Below are 13,839 nucleotides of genomic sequence, written 5' to 3'. Positions count from 1 at the left end.
ATCAGTTTAAGTGGTTAAAGTAAAAATCCAGGTAGCTCAAGCTTTATAAAAGCCAAAAAAGGCAGCTCCAGCCTCGGTGCAAATTCAGCTGGTGCCCAGTGAATGAGAGACAGGTTAAAGAAAGGCAGCATGAAATGCTGAGTGTGCTACGAGCCAAAGTGAAATCGGCATCAGTGCTGGTCTGCATGTGAATAAAGCCCTACAGGTCAGATAATGTAATTTTAACATAGAGCCTTACACGTCAGATAATGTGATTTTAACATAGCTATTCAGTGTTTCAGTGTTTAAACCCGATGTCTGGAGAGATAAAACCATAAAAAACACACAACTGGGAGATGACATTTCTCTTTTGCTTCAGTATCTGACCAGCTCAAAACTACTACACACTGCATCAGATTTTAATATTTTGGGGTTTGTTGTCTATACTAGGCTTTTTGACATTAATTGAGATGTTTAAGATATTGCTTTAAATATTATTTATCTTGATTACCAGCCTTTGTGTCACTCCCTTAAGTGTGAGACCAGGGCACATATCTTGTAGGATTTAAAGATAAACTATAATACACAACATTTATAAAGAAATCTACTACTCAGTAATACTTCTTCACTTTTATAGCTGTTACTGCTGCTATGACCAAATCATACATTTAAGCAATGTGTGACATTTATATATATATATATATTCCTTTCTTTGCTTGCTGGTTTTAATTACTATGGCTAAAATTTGAAGTGCACCCAAATTTAAAACTTTGGGCACTTAGATATTCAGATAAGAGAAATTCAGAGTTCATTTAAATATTCCAAAATGTGAAAGACTCCAAACTATGAAATCCATTTGGTCATTTTGGAATTTTTAATCAAATAATTTAAATTTAATTAACATTGTACTCCAAGAATCTCATTCTGATTATAAGGCAAAAGCATGTCCATTTGTAGAAAGGGCCATTAATTATATTTTCAAACCTCCATCTCATAAAAATATTTTATTTTTTTACTTTTAAATGTATGGATATGTGGATATGTATAATGAATGAAGGTCCCTATGAAGGCCAAGGAAGGCACTAGATTTCCTGAAGTCAGAATTCCAGGTAGTTGCAAGTCCCTAGGTACGAGGACTGAGAACCAACGTGAATCCTCTGCAAGAGCAGCCGAGCCTTCTCTCCAGCGCTCCAACTTTCTCGACGACAACACAGTAGCCTATTGTGAAACCATCAGCCTGTTTTCTTGTTAAATATTTCGGGAGCATCTAATGCTTTGTTACTATCCATGGGGCAGTGATACAAGTAGACTGGCTGAGCTGAAGGCTAGGATCTCTCTGAAGCTGTGGGGCCACAGCTCACGCTCATGAGCAGGGCAGAGTGGACTGTGGTCATCTGCACCACCTAACGTCCTGTGCTGTGCTTTGATGGTTTACAGTAAAGGTGCTTTCCCACTGCGTTTGAAAATTATAAAGGGGTGTTCATTAGTCACTGCAATGTATTCAGTTGTAAATGCTGATTCAGACGCTTCCTCCCATTTTCCTGTTTGCACATCTTCTAACCTTACCTTCCTCACGGATGCACTGTACTAAGGATAGAATCTCTCTGTGCATGCATCCTGTTTCCTGAGAATGGTTTAATGTCTTCAGACTGTTTTCCTTACTGTGTATGTGGAGGGCATGTGCTTGTGTGTGTACAAGCATGTGGAGGCCAGAAGCCAAACACAGGTGTTGTCCCCAGGCACTGTCCACATGGGTTTTTAAGCTAGGACATCTCACTAGCCTGGAGTCTGCCAAGTAGCCTCAGCTGGTTCACTGGCTTCAACTTCCCCAGCTCTAAGATGAGCAGCACATGTTACCATGGCTACCCAGGTCCTCATGTTGTGTGGGAAACACTTTACCTACCGAGCCATCTCCCTAGCCCATGTTCTTACCTTTTATGAATAACGCCTTTTAGCTCGAAAGCATCTTACTTATTTTTCATTTTGCAATTGAACTTACGTGTTTTTTCTCTGCAATATCTAGTATTTGGCAGGGTGAGATCAGCTAAGTCAACCCACCTACATATTTATTCTTGATATATTATCATTTAATTTTTATCCCCACTGACACTTAGTTTTGATAAAGTGAAAAGTAAGCACCCAGCTCCCCTGTTCCTAAATACCTTGACTGTTTTTGAATGCCATTTGTTAAATCTATTGTTTCTTTCTGTTTTTGAGAAGGTACAGAAAAATTTACACTTACAAGGTTATATTTTCAAGTAAATGATTATTAACTTTTCAAGGTCTACTTTTAATAGAAGCAATCTAACTATTCTGCATAAAAGGAACACACAGGACTAAAATAGAGTTTGATTTGAAGTTCTCCATTGTATAACTGTATGTGAGTGTGTAGTGTGTGTATGTGAGTGTGTCCAGGTATGTGTGAATGTGTATGTATGTGTGAGTGTGTTTAAGTGAGTGTGTTATGTATTGCATATGTGTATGTGAATGTGTTTGAGTGTGTATGTATGTATGTGTATGTGTGAGTGTGTATGTGAGTGTGTGTGTGTTAGTGAGAGTATGAATGTATGTATATGTGAGTGTGTTTAAGTGTGTTATGTATTACATATGTGTGTGTGAATGTGTTTGAGTGTGTGAGTATGTATGTGTATGTGTGTGTATGTGAGTGTGTATGTATGTGTGAGTGTGTGTTTGTGCACATCTGTACAGGTATATGCATACCACAGGACACATGTGAAGGACAACCTCAGATGTTGATCCTCACAATTCCCCTTGTTCAAGACAGAGTCTCTGTTCTATAATGTATAAGTCTTGTCTCTGCTTCCCAGTCTCACTTTAGGTAGCACTGTGATCACAGACACAGGCTACCATGCCTGGCTTTACATGGCATTGGAGAGTGGAATGGAGGTCTCACACCTTTAGAAAATATACATAAAATGCAGCTCAGTTAAATATCTGGAACCAAAGTAATTTTAGAGTAAACCTGACTCAGGTCTCAGTATTAATTGCACGCATGCACGCACACGCACACACACATACACACACAGGCTAGGAATGAATAGGCTGTGGAGTTAAGGATTTACCAGTTTGTTGGATAATTTTCCTGCACTGTAGCCAATGAGATTTTATTTAATTAAATCTTACCGTTTTCTTTGCAAAGTTGAATAATTTTATCCGTTCTTCTGGTAGCTTCTGTAACTTGGATTTTCTGTCATTCAGTTTTTCAAGTTCTTCATTCAAATGTCTCTGAACAGTTTTTATTCTCATGTTATAATACATTATTTTTTTCATTGCTGTGGACTGAAGATAAAAACTTAGATAAAACAAATTATAGGTAGCTGTGTTGGCTAGTTTATATCAACCTAACATGAGCTAGAGTCATATTGGAGGATAGAATTTCAATTATAAATTGTTCAGATGTATTAGCCATTGGTGTGCTTTCTGGATTGATGATTCACATAGAAGAGCCCAGCTCACTGTGGGCAGTGGTCCTGGCGGCTATAAGAAAGAAGGTAGAGCAAGCCATGGGGAGCAAGCCAGTAAGAAGCACTCCTCCATGGCCTCTGCATTAGCTTCTGCCTCCAGTGCCTGTCCTGACTTTTCTGGGAAATATCTTGCAAGGAGTGAACTGCAATAAACTCTTTCCTCTTTAAGAGTGTTGATCACAGCAATAGAAATCTTAGATCTAGCTCTCAGTGGTTTTGTATAGCATAACACGTTCTTTATAAATTGAAAGTTTACTTGCTCCATCAGAAATGCTGATGCTGATAGCAGACATGATGGTACCCACAAAATTTTGTATTTCATTTATGATATGGAATAAAATCCCAAATAACATCTTTATTTTTAATATGTGAGTATGTGGCATATGAATGTCTATTTCCAAGATCTCCAATAAAGAAATTACAGATATAATCTAACTTATAAAGCAGTAAACTTAGCTAAAAAGACATAAGACTGGAACAAATATTAAACCACATTATTCCTAGTTTATTAATTCAGGGAGAACAAATTTAAAAGAGTTAAAAGTAAATGTCAAATTGAGTATAATTCACATTTTAAAAGCCTAACCAAAGGGGGGAAAAGCCATTGCCCCCAATCTGTGAAACAATGCTCTAATTGAACTCCTTTTAGACTAATAATACCATTAAATTATCATTCTAATGTAATTATCTCCAACCTTAAATTTAATACTATTCACTTATTATCCCACAAATAATAACAAATTGATTAAATAGCCTATTACAAACTATACAAGTTAAATGATGCCTGAGAATTAGATTAGTCAAAAAGAACTGGCCAGACAGTCTACACAAAAGAATGAGTTCCTGGTTCAGTGAGAAATTCCCTCTTGAAAAAAGGATGGAGAACATCAGAGCAAGACACCTGACATTCATATTGTGTGTGTGTGTGTGTGTGTGTGTGTGTGTGTGTGTGTGTGTAAAAGGAAGAAAAACATTGGAAAATGATGTTTCTTGTTATTTTAAATATTTGGGGTAAATTGACAATCCAGTACAAATATATGTGAGTCACTGAGAGGTAAAAAGATTTCAAATAAATTCTTAAATCTAAGACAACATTATGTTTTGAGGAATAAGTGGTTTATTTTACCATACAAAACAGAGGATATTAAGTTGCATTTTAAATAAGCAACAAACTATTCACCAAACTTGCTTGTACTCACTGAGTTACATCAAGACATACTTTGGTATTTATATAAAATTCAGATTTAACTTAGATTTCTTTCACACGGGGAAAACAATTTTTAAAATACTATATTTAATTTGTTCTAAAATAATTTTAGGAATCACGTATCAAAAAAGTCTGTTTCTAACACCAGTTTCCCATTTTGGTGTCTGACCACCGAATTCCAGAATTAATGTTATTATCTGGATACTTTTCAGTGAAACATCCCTCTTATGGAAGGGGCACGAGCAAACAGGAAATTAGAACTTACAATATAACAACAGCCATGTGAGGACCCAGCCAGAAAAAAGCCATTAACTACACAAATGTGAGTCACAGATACCTGGTCACACTTACATCTGCCAGCTCCTTGATTTGCTTTGCGGATACGTCAAACGTGTCGAGTCGTTGGAGAGATGGTAAGTGGTACAGAACGTGGGTGGAGTAGTTGCACAGCTGACACACTGGGTTGGATTTATACTGAGGATCATTCAGAGATAAATCCTTCAGCTGAGGGAGCTTGGTCAGGTTAGTAAGGTCCTAAACAATGACAATACTCAATCAGTTATGAATGCTCACCTTGAGAGGAGGCATTTTAACCCTAACACCACAGTCCGATGTAACACTCCAATCTCACACCTAAGTGCTCATGTCAAAGTGATCTAGACGGCTGAGATGCTTCTCGATAGGAAAAGCGCACGTTAAATTCCAGAGGAGAAGTTCAACCTTTGCTAAGTGGCAGACTTCACAGCTCTGTGTTTTCTGTGCGACCCAGATGCTCCTAATCAATAAACACTAATTCTAGTTCACTGTTCCCCAGGACACCTGTGATCATATTGTAACAACCCCTTGCCAAGAAGCAGTGACAGCTTCATGTCGCCGATCAAACACACTGCCACACTGGAGATTTGATTAGATTTTTAGCCCCAACGCCCTATGCTCTCCTGCACATCATACATTTGAGCCACAAAATAATGCTGACATTACTTGAAAGAGTTAAAATTTCAAGTTGGCCCCACTGACCCTGCTTTGAGGACAAGTATGCTTCAAGGCTAAAAACAAAATAACTTGTTTAAAGAAATGGCCCAAACCCAGACTGGCTAGACTCGATAAGGTCTGGGCTGGCCTTATAGTCCTGAGAGAAACAAAGTATGAAGGTCAGTGTGCCCCAAAACAGAGTGGTCTAGAGTTAAATCATATCCAAAAGCAGACAGTACCAATTTGAATAAACCAATAAAATGATTATGTGCTTGTTGCTAACTGCTTATGTAATTTTCCCTATAAATATGTCCCCCTAATTGAGTTCAGGGTCGATGCCTCTGTCTCCTGCGTGAGATATGTATCGGCCCGGAGCTCTGTCATTAAACTACCTTGTGCTTTTGCAGCAAGAAGGTCTTTCTTGTTTTATTGGGTAACTCCATGTCCTGAGACTCGAGTGGGGGGTCCCGAAAAGGGGGGGCTCCTACATTATGGGGGCTCGTCCGGGATACGAGGGGTCCCCAGAAACTCAAAGACACCCCTTGGAGGTATGTTATTGTGAGTCTGGTATGTTTGTGTGTGTGTGGCCGCTGAGTCTGTGTCTTGGTTTCTGGTATTTTGGCAGCTGCTGCTGAGGGCCATAAGGACCCAGCGGCTGCGGAGGGAGACGTCCTAAGGCCCGAAGGCTGCAACCCTGGAAGAGGTTCCAAGGGTGACCCTGGAGGAAGTGCCCAGGGTAAGGGACAGTTAGTCATCTGGTAGAGCAAGGGAGACTGGGTGCTCTTTCTTTCAGAAACGGAGTGGAAATGGTACTCCACCCCATCAGAGGTAGCGTTTGGCTAGTTGTATAAGTCTCAAGTGTGTTTGGAAGTGCTAGTGTCTTTTGTTTTTGTCACTGTGTTGTCTCTGTTCCTAGTTTTTACTATGGAGCAAACTGTGTCTACCCCTTTGTCTCTGACCGAGGACCACTGGACAGACGTTAGGGCAAGAGAACGGAATTTATCAGTGATAGTTAAGAAAAAGCCTTGGCTAACTTTCTGCTCTCGGAGTGGCCTGCCTTTGGAGTAGGCTGGCCACCTGAGGGAACCTTTTGATCTACCCACCTTCAGCTCAGGCCCCGGGGACTGGAGGGAGAGGTCCCTCAACAGGGACAAGGAGCTGGCGGGAGCCACTACTTCTGAGGGGCCAGCCAATTCAACTGTGGCACTTCCCCTCAGGGCTGTTGGGGCTCCCCCAGCTGACCAGAATGATTTACAGCTCCTACAGTATTGGCCTTTTTCTTCCTCTGACCTTTATAATTGGAAAGTTAATCACCCTTCCTTTTCAGAAAACCCCGCCAGCCTGATGGTGGAGTCTTTGATGTTTTCCCACCAACCTACCTGGGATGATTGTCAGTAGCCTTTTCAGGTCCTCTTCACTACCGAAAGAAAAAAGAGGATCCTGTAGAAACTCCAATAAAAACCATCTCCGGAGCTAATGGGACACCAATCAACCTTCCGAATGAAATAGATGCCGGGTTCCCCCTTTAACTGACCTGATTGGGACTTCAATATGGCAGTAGGTAAGGAGCGGCTGACAGTCTATTGCTGGGCTCTTGTGGCAGGTCTCAGAGGGGCTAAGGTAAGAGAGGTTTTTCAGGGACCTGTTGAACTGCCGTCCATGTTTCTTGAACGTTGAATGGAGGCTTACAGGGGTTATACTTTGACCCAACCTCTGAGGGTCAGCAGGCAGCGGTGGCTATGGCCTTTATAGGGCAGTCAGTGTCAGATATTAAGAGAAAGTTATTGTTAAACTACCTCGTGCTTTTGCAGCAAGAAGGTCTCTCGAGTTTCATTGGGTAACCCCGTGTCCTGAGACTCGAGTGGGGGGTCCCGGAAAGGGGGTTCTACATACTCAGTAGAGACCTGATTTTTATCTCCTTGTCCTCATGAATACCTATCTTTCCCTCTAGAATGGCCACGGCCACTGCCCAGAAGAGCCTCTCTCAGTGCCCGTTAATGCTGCTAGCCTTTCCCATCAATTAGTTCCCTTGCTGTTAGACTGAGCAGGTAACATTTCACTCAGATTTCTTCTTAAAGTATTCACTCTACTGCCTTGCAACACCTTTCTGTTTTCTCTGAGTTTGAGTGTCTCTTTACATTGACTGACTTAAAATTATTTCTTACTCTGCTTTCTCTCGTATTTTCATAGGCTGTGCTTGACTGTGTGCCTTCAGTATCACAGTCAGAATCATATTGTGAGCAAGGTGAGCCGGCAAAGGGAGTTTGACAATAGAAATTTATCATCGCATATTTAAAAGGCTCCAGCAAGCTTTGCTGGGAGAGAGCAGACTGAGGAGAAGGGAAAAGAGGGTTGGGAAGATGACTCAGCAGAAAAAGAGGGTTGGGAAGATGACTCAGCAGGTAAGGGCACCACCTGCCAGCCTAGGCTTGATCCCCAGGACCCATGTGGTAGAATGAGTGAACTGACTCCTGCAGAGCGTCCTCCATCTCCACAAGTGTGTCATGGCACATATGTGTGCACACGCTTGTGTGCGTGCACACACACACACACACACTAAGATCAATCTCTCTCTCTCTCTCTCTCTCTCTCTCTCTCTCTCTCTCTCTCTCTCTCTCAGTGATGTAGACTGGTAATGACAGCGTTGCCAACCAGGTTGACAGTGACCCAGGTAGTAAGGCTCTGGGCATATTCCAAATATGCAAGAACAAGATTTGCTCACAGATTGAAGGTGGGCTATGAAGGAATAATAGGGGCAAAAACTTCTGTCAGGACTTTTACTCAATTAACTAGAAGAGGAAATACTATTTAGAGAGTCAGAGACATTTGGGGAGGGGACATCAGTTGGAGCTTGTTAAGAGATGTCTGTAGTTCAGAGGAGACAACAGGGTAAGCAGAGGGACCAGCTGGGCAGCAATAGGAGCAGGTGCATCACAGTCTAGAGACAGGGTGGGATGATGTAGAGAGTGAGTATGGATGGAAATGATGAAGAGCCCAGGACTCAGAAGGGGCAGTCCACTTTTTCAGATGAGGATGAACCCCCAACAAGATAAATATAACCAGGAAGACGAGGGCAAAGTTCAGAGAAAGCAGCAATCAACCAGCACCTGAGAACTATTTTTTTGGTCCTGAAAAGATTGAGTCTTATGGCTAGCTGAAGAGATGCCACTCAAACTCCCTAGAGCAGTGGGCCTCAACCTTCCTAACACTGTGAGCCTATAATACAGTTCCTCATATTGTGATGACCCCCAACCCTAAAATCATTTTGTTGCTACGTCATACCTTTGATCTTGCTACTGTGAATAATGGAAATATCTAATGTGTGACCTCCAGAAGGGATCACAGTGCACCAGTTGTGACCCACTGCGCTAGTCCACCAGGAAGTACAAAGTAATGAACCCAGTGCAATTTCCCCTTGAAGGACTGTTTGGTATATTTTCTGGTCTATACAATTCATAACCAAGGTTGATAAACAGAAACCAATCATTTAGTTGAACATACCTTGAAAGAAGTAATTTGATTTCCAGAAAGGTTTAGTTTTTCCAGTTGTTCATTGGGATCAAGACATCGACCTTTCATTTATAAACAAGATTGAAAAAACATTAGGGATGAGGGCATAGCTCAGTGGAGGATGCTTGTCTAGCATACCCAAGACCACGAGTTCAATACCCCGAATTGCAAAGAATGTTTAGGTTTCTTGTTCTACCTTTGTTATATACTCTGGCACACTTGTAAGTTCCAGAATGGCCATTATTCCTGCATTTCAATAGGATTAACAACACCACTGAATGATTAGCAATAGTGGTTATTGTCTGAGAGCTGAACACATGAACCACAGATTTAAAAACAGGTAGGAAAGTGGAGGTGGATCTGGGAAGAGATGGGTGGGCATACATATGATCAGAACACACCACAGGGATCTCTCAAAGAGCCGATAACTTTGAAAAACATCTTCATAGCTCAATAGAAAGAACCGTGATCTACGGTAAGACTGTTGGCAAAGTAAAACTGATTTTCAATGGCATAAAGTCTAAAAGAGACAAATCTAAGTGCATGGGTTTAAAATGCACCAGTGCACTAAAGGAAACGGTACATACCAATGCTGCTTATTAGGTTCCCCGCAAGGTTGAGGTCTTTTAGATTCTTCAAGGTCTGCAAGCCCTGAAAGCATGGACAATATGTATTTAAAACATCAACTCTGATCAATCTTGTTATTTTCTTTTTGGGTGCTTGGACATGCTTCACAGGCACACACACACACACACACACACACACACACACACACACACACACTAGTGTTTTGCCTGTGTGTATCCTGGGCACCACAAAGAACAGAAGAGGGTGTTGGGTTTTCTGGGACTTGAGTTACAGACAGTTGTGAGCTCTTATGTGGGTGTTGGGGCTAGAACCCAGGTCCTCTGGAAGAGCAGCCAGTGTGTCTAACTCTGAGCCAGCTCTCTAGCCCCAAAGTATTAATAATTATAATTGTGCTATTCATCAACATTTTTGACCCTTAACATTGTAGTTTAGACACTGTGTTTTAATGCCTTAGCAGTAAAATGACTTCACATGCAAATTATCAAAATTATCTCACCTCAATATATCTTATCATATTGTGGTTCAGCCACAGAACTTCCAATTTTACTAACTTCTCTAAATTTTCTATTTTGGAAATTTTATTGTAATATAAATATAATTTTTCCAAATTTTTGCATCCTTGAAGGCCTTCAATTTTCTGTTGAAAAGAAGATTGAAGAGTTTACTTAATATAAATACCCAGAAAATTAAAATAAACACATAATTTCTCCATCTAAATACAGTTATATTCAATTCTGTATGTTTTCTTTAAATGTTAACCAATGACATCTGTTTGATATTAATATAACCATATGCATATGATTTTTTGGGTGGTGTGGGGTCTTTTATTTTTGCTCAAGACCATCTAATACATTTTCACAACTTTCAAAGTCTAATATTTAATAATTACAAAATATTTTATGAAGGTTGTAATAGCTTTCTTTAAAATTCCCCCATGAGTAGAATATTCACATTTGATGCTCTTATTTATTCTGAAAGCAGTGCAACAAATACTTTCATGTGTAACTGTTTTCAGTTGTTGAATTACTTCTCCAGTTTAAAACTTTTAGGGTAGGGGTTTCTGAGTTCAGAGGTACGTACATTTCTATTACTCATGATATATTTGGTAGCGTTTCTTTCTAAAATACATGTCTAACCATTTAGTGCTGAAGTGAATCGGTTTTGTTAGTAAGCAATACTGGCTATGACCTGATTTGTATGTTTACCAAACACCCTTTTGTTTTGATTTCTTATTCTGTTTCACTTTGTACGTATTTTTATCTTTGTCCACTTAACAGTTTGGGCCATACACACTGCACATATTTTAATGAACTATTTTCCCAAAATCAAGAATTCAGGATTAGAAGCACCTTGTAAGACTCTGTTTGAACTTACTTCTATGCAGCACTCAGCAATCCAGAGTTCTTTAAGCTGTAAGCAAGTCTCCAACCCTGAAATTTCCTTTATTTCTTGAGCAACAATTGTAAGACTTGATAAATTATGAAACAATGATAATCCAACTATTTGGGGATACCCTGAGAAAAACATCTCCAGCTTTGAAGTGTCTGATCCTTCTTGTCCAACCATCTCATAAGATAAACCATTGCACAAACACTGTTTTAAAAGAAGAATTTGGATTATTATCTGTTTTAACTAGTTTTTTAAAACTGTCTTTTGACAACTCAAACTATAAACTTCCCCTGGAAAAGATACCATTCTCATACTCCCATAGAAGAGAAAGCTGGATCGCTCTCCTGACGCCTGTGCCTCCAGTCACCCAATAGGAGGAATCTCCTTCCCACCAACCCTCACAGCTCCTAGAAGAAGAGTCAGAATGTTCCCAGTTCTGAAGAGTCAGAATGAACCTAGTCCTCACAGCCCCAGGAAGGAGAGTCAGACTGTCCCCAGTCCTCACAGCCTCAGGGAGGAGAGTCAGAATGTTCCCAGTCCTCACAGCTCCAGGGAGGAGAGTCAGACTGTTCCCAGTCCTCACAGCTCCAGGGAGGAGAGTCAGACTGTTCCCAGTCCTCACAGCTCCAGGGAGGAGAGTCAGACTGTTCCCAGAACTCACAGCTCCAGGGAGGAGAGTCAGACTGTTATATTCAATACTCTTGCAAGCATTACTGCAGGAAGGGCTTGGACTCACCAGTTCTTTAATGATTTCCCCTCGATTTAAGTTCTCACTTTCAGTCATCTTCCATTAAAAACAATGGTCACACTAATATATCTATTAAAGAAAACAAAAGATGAAGTTCAGTCCTGGAGTCAGGTCAGGGAGTGGAGAGTCACCTTAACACTAGCAACGGTGGCACTGTCAGGTCCCTGATTACAACTAGACAGCCTACCAGCAGATGAGAACAGAGAAATGTATACCCGAACCGGGAAAGGCTGACCTCTAGAAAGACTGATGAAGTTGTTTCAAGACAAACCAGACATCAGATTGGGAAAAAAGCCATTTCTACAAACCACTCCAAAATTCAAGACACCAGAAAGAGAAGTTTTACTAAGCTAATTAAAAAACAAACAAACAACTGTAAAGCCGTTTTTGAACTCAGAGCAGCAAGTGATGGGGACAGGAAGTGTGTACATTCTCAATGCAAGCGTGCTTACGACAAAGCATTCTGTGGATTAGCACTCAGGCCTGTGAACTGGGGATACTGTTCCACCTTGAGGAAGCTGTGGCTTGGACGAGGACCCTCCAAAGGTCAGGTGTCACCAATACAAAGTCATTATGACCTAAATTCTTTAAGAGGCCATGAGGGTTCCTATCCCCAAGAAGGGGACCTGGTTATCAGTAACACCCTGATGGAGAGGCTATCTCCCCATCTTTCCCTCTTCCACCTGTCACATGAAGAACACAACACCCGATTCCAGTGCCTTGATCTTGGGGTTCCCGGCAGACAAAGCTGTAGAAACCAGATGTCTATTGATTCTATTTTGCTCTGGGCATTTTATTACAGCAACACAAAATTGACTAAGGCACCGAGCCAAGGAGGAGGAGGAGCCACACCCAGCTAATTCCACAAAGCAAAATGCAATCGGAAAAGTACCTTATTTGCACTGACGCCTTCGCTCAGTGTAGCCATTTCCCCAGTCACTAACCTATGTTTCAAAGACCTAATAGGTACCAGAGCAGGTGGCCAAGGAGAGGAAGAGATTCCACCAGGCTGATGTGGTGGAACTTGACCTAAGAACGGAATCCATAAGGTGAGGCACGAAGGGATCTGCATCACAAGCATCCGGGCAGAGGGAGTAGCAGTCAGAACATAGGCTGAGGACGCACTTGGGAGATTTGCACAAGGCAGATGGATGTGATGGGCCACACTGAGAACACGCAGACTGATTGCATCTGCAGTCACAGGCGTGCAGTGAGGCTGGACCTCGGCTGCCCATTCCCTCTCTGCTTCCCACTGGCAACTGCACCCTTATCTAGAATACAACAGTGCCACCGTGTGGGTCTCCCTTCTCCCTGGGCTCATTGTCCAACAGCCCACTGGGACAAAGGAAGCAGAGTCCACAAACAGGGTTTCAGAAGACCTGTGAGTTCCAACAGTAAGGTAGTAACAACATACTGAGACCAGCTTTGGGAAGACAGATCAGCTTTACTTGGGGTAATGACTTAAGGGTTCTATAGTTTGAAGTTAATGGGGAAGGAATATCCAGGCTGCACAAAGGCTGAAGGCTAAGGTACTGAGGTACCTCATTAGCTTGGGGAGGCACTCCAGGAAACTCAGGTGCTTGCTGTTTGGGTTCTTGTCGGAAGAAAGGAAGCTGAACCTGTAATCTAACAGTCTGCGTGGCATTTGCAGATAGAGATGTTTGTGTGTGTGTGTGTGTGTGTGTGTGTGTGTGTGTGTGTGTGTGTGTGTTGTCGGGGGCTGTTAAACTCCCTAGCTAGGTCAGAGAAAAAGCCCAGCTGACAAAGGGAGTCTGCCATTTCAGAAGGCTATCTAGATAATGGTAGACTTTGACTTTAATTAGCAAGAGAACACTAGCAGGAAAGGAATTTAGCCAGAAAACACTTGAAAGCATTTAGATGCCACAAAGGCCCTTATGTAGATATGGGCCATAGTATGCGTCCCCTAGGTTTACTGGGAAGGAAGACTGAACAGGGTTTGT

The 13,839-nt window shown here is 41.4% G+C and overlaps 1 protein-coding gene across 1 annotated transcript in view; it reads right to left on the bottom strand.

The window, feature by feature from the left end:
* LRRC9 (leucine rich repeat containing 9) overlaps window positions 1-11,914 on the bottom strand; it is a gene marked incomplete at both ends in the record, with an annotated part of 43,752 nt that extends 31,838 nt beyond the window's left edge. The window contains 7 exons of the mRNA XM_080933173.1: window positions 3,124-3,279; window positions 5,023-5,205; window positions 9,145-9,215; window positions 9,741-9,804; window positions 10,238-10,378; window positions 11,116-11,334; window positions 11,867-11,914. Of these exons, the coding sequence (XP_080789299.1) occupies window positions 3,124-3,279; window positions 5,023-5,205; window positions 9,145-9,215; window positions 9,741-9,804; window positions 10,238-10,378; window positions 11,116-11,334; window positions 11,867-11,914 (882 nt within the window). The remainder of the gene's footprint in view (window positions 1-3,123; window positions 3,280-5,022; window positions 5,206-9,144; window positions 9,216-9,740; window positions 9,805-10,237; window positions 10,379-11,115; window positions 11,335-11,866) is intronic.
* Window positions 11,915-13,839: the final 1,925 nt, after the last annotated feature.

The sequence above is a fragment of the Micromys minutus genome (assembly GCF_963924665.1).
Source record: "Micromys minutus genome assembly, chromosome: 1".
Lineage (NCBI taxonomy): Eukaryota > Metazoa > Chordata > Mammalia > Rodentia > Muridae > Micromys > Micromys minutus.
This window is presented reverse-complemented; position numbering and strand designations above follow the sequence as displayed.